General features: G+C 45.6%; 1 protein-coding gene across 3 annotated transcripts in view; it reads left to right on the plus strand.

Annotated features, from left to right (window-relative positions):
- Positions 1–15: 15 nt before the first annotated feature.
- Pkc53E (Protein C kinase 53E) overlaps positions 16–2,500 on the plus strand; it is a 358,663-nt gene continuing 356,178 nt past the window's right edge. For all 3 annotated transcript variants that reach the window (XM_086538665.1, XM_086538666.1, XM_086538664.1), the window contains exon 1: positions 16–300. In XM_086538665.1, coding sequence (XP_086394791.1) covers positions 101–300 — 200 coding nt within the window. In that variant the 5' untranslated portion in view covers positions 16–100. The remainder of the gene's footprint in view (positions 301–2,500) is intronic.

Here is a 2,500-nt window from a genome sequence, read left to right on the forward strand (position 1 = left end):
CTGGGTGGCAGTCCAGCAGACGATCTCTCGCCTCAGTGCTAAACAAGCAGTGAGGGAGGAGAGTCGCTATCATCAGCTGAGGGAGGGACTTAACGTGAAAATGACGGATGAGCAGCAACAAAACCACGAGGATGACAACAACCCAGGAGCCGGGGATATGAAAACTGCCTTCGCTACGGGACAGCGAGGCAGGAAGGGCGCCCTAAAGAAGAAAAATGTGTTTATTATAAATGATCACAAGTTTATCCCCCGATTCTTCAAGCAGCCAACCTTCTGTAGCCACTGCAAGGACTTCATATGGTAAGTACTGAGGTTATATCACATAAGCATCTTTCTGTCCGGGAAACAGTCAAACCGAATGTCAAAATTTACAAACACCATCGACGGGGTTGCCGCGTCTTCTGCCGCGAGGGTCATCTTAAGGGGGTCCAAACTCGGTCAGGGTTACCGCGTGTCCTCAAGGATTTGTCCTAGCTATTTATTAATGATTGCTATTGTGATTTATTGATTATTTTTGTACTGAATGACAATATATGAACGGAGTTGAAATGGGGAAAAAACAGGTTTGGGATGCTGGAGGAAAAAAGGAGAGTGAGGGGGCAGCATAGGGACAGACGAAGAGAATGGGTATATTGAGGAGAAGGAGCAGGGATAAGGGGGGGGGGGAGGGTGGAGAAGGGCTTAGGAGGGTGTGAGTCAGGTTAGGGGCAGGGATAGGAGAAAGGGAAAGGGGCGGGGGACGAGTACATCCCCGGGTGGTGTTTACCAGTTAAGAAGTATGTAAGATCCTGTAACACCGTTCCCTCCATCACACACTCCCTAGGGCGTGTTTATACTAGTAGAGGAGGTTTAAATATAAAAGGATGATACAGTACGTTTCTTCAGAACTTTTTAAAATCGCATTATCTGTAAAAAAAAATGTTACATCTATTTCCTCATAATTCGTACTTATTTGTTTACATGCCATGATATAGAGCAGGGCTGCCACTCTCCCGTTATCACGAACGCATAGTATCGTGCCACATCATTTACCATTACCACTCAGCAAATAACGAACTGTCTTTTTATCTAGCTTACATTGTTGTGTTTCCTCTCAGACACGACAGGTAAGGGAATGATAAAGGAGATGAATAACTTGTCATAGAGGAAAGAAATAAAGATGAGGAACAGAAACCAGAATAACGGGGCTCATGGGCGCGGGCCTAGATGTCCTGTGTGATGATCGACTCATACCACAAGGTCTCCGGAAGTGATTGCGCGATGAGGCCCTATTCCTACAGCTAATACTAGGATCAGACCGTGGGCGTGTGTGTGTGTAAGAGGGCGGGGTGGGGCGGTAACCAAGCTCGCCCTACGACGGCCGGAAGATTTAAATCTCGCTGGCGCTTTCAATGAATGTATGGAATTTGTCTTATGGAGGGGGGAAAGATAGGCCTACATCGGGTAGATCTGGAACACAGAGCAGGAGAATTGTTATGTAAAATTTAGACTGCACCGTTATTTTTTAGAATTACCAAAGTTGTCAAAATATATTGTGTTTGTCGTAGGGAGGTGAACAAACGAAGGTGGAAGTTACAGTGGTCACCACGCGACTGTGGCTGGGCGCGGTATCGTTCCCATTTTCCCAAAGGGTGCCTCGAGGGTTCCTTTATGCCTCCTTTCATTCCCATAGTCAGCATCTCAGAATTTCGCCATTCTATCGATATTTCCAGAGATCATATCTTCTGAATGACTGCCTTTTATTAACCTTTTCCAAGAGAGAAAGACTTCCCATAAGTTGTGCAACCTGTCTTTCGCCGACGAGTCTCCTTCGACTTGCCACCCCACCTTGCAAGGGGAGTTTTGCACCCTGTGGGAGTAGAGTAGATATGTGGGAGAGAGTGACCTGCGAGGCATTCACGAAACCCCAAAGTGAATAGCATATTTACCCAGTCGTGGAAGCTATAGAAAAACAGGTAAACCCATTTACTCGCTTTTTATTTGATAAACGTGTGTAAGTCTTACAAGTGACTGTGGGTCGAACTTACCCTCACTTGCTAGTTAACCTGTTTCTTCTCTCTTACACGCTCATACACATCGGCTGTGATAGGCCTACATTCACTCATACTAAATCAGCAGTCAGACCAGAGTTTCTGCCTACAGTAGCTCAGTAGATGCATTCACTTTACAGATATATAAAATATATTTTAGTATGACTTCAACTAAAAGCTCAAACCTATACACAAACTTACACTAACATGAACGTTGACGCTCACATCACTAACACTGACACTAACTAACAACCAAATCAATCTCGGTCTCATCTTCACTATCAATCTACCATTTCTCTTCCCCCCCCCCTGCCTCTCTCTCTCTCTCTCTCTCTCTCTCTCTCTCTCTCTCTCTCTCTCTCTCTCTCTCTCTCTCTCCTCTCTCTCTCTCTCTCTCTCTCTCTTTCTCTCTCTCTCTCTCTCTCTCTTCTCTCTCTCTCTCTCTCTCTCTCTCTCTCTCTCTCTCTCTC

This window comes from Penaeus japonicus, unplaced genomic scaffold, assembly GCF_977035675.1.
Source record: "Penaeus japonicus unplaced genomic scaffold, GWHDUDI00000001_assembly GWHDUDI00000007, whole genome shotgun sequence".
NCBI classification, from domain to species: Eukaryota; Metazoa; Arthropoda; class Malacostraca; order Decapoda; family Penaeidae; genus Penaeus; species Penaeus japonicus.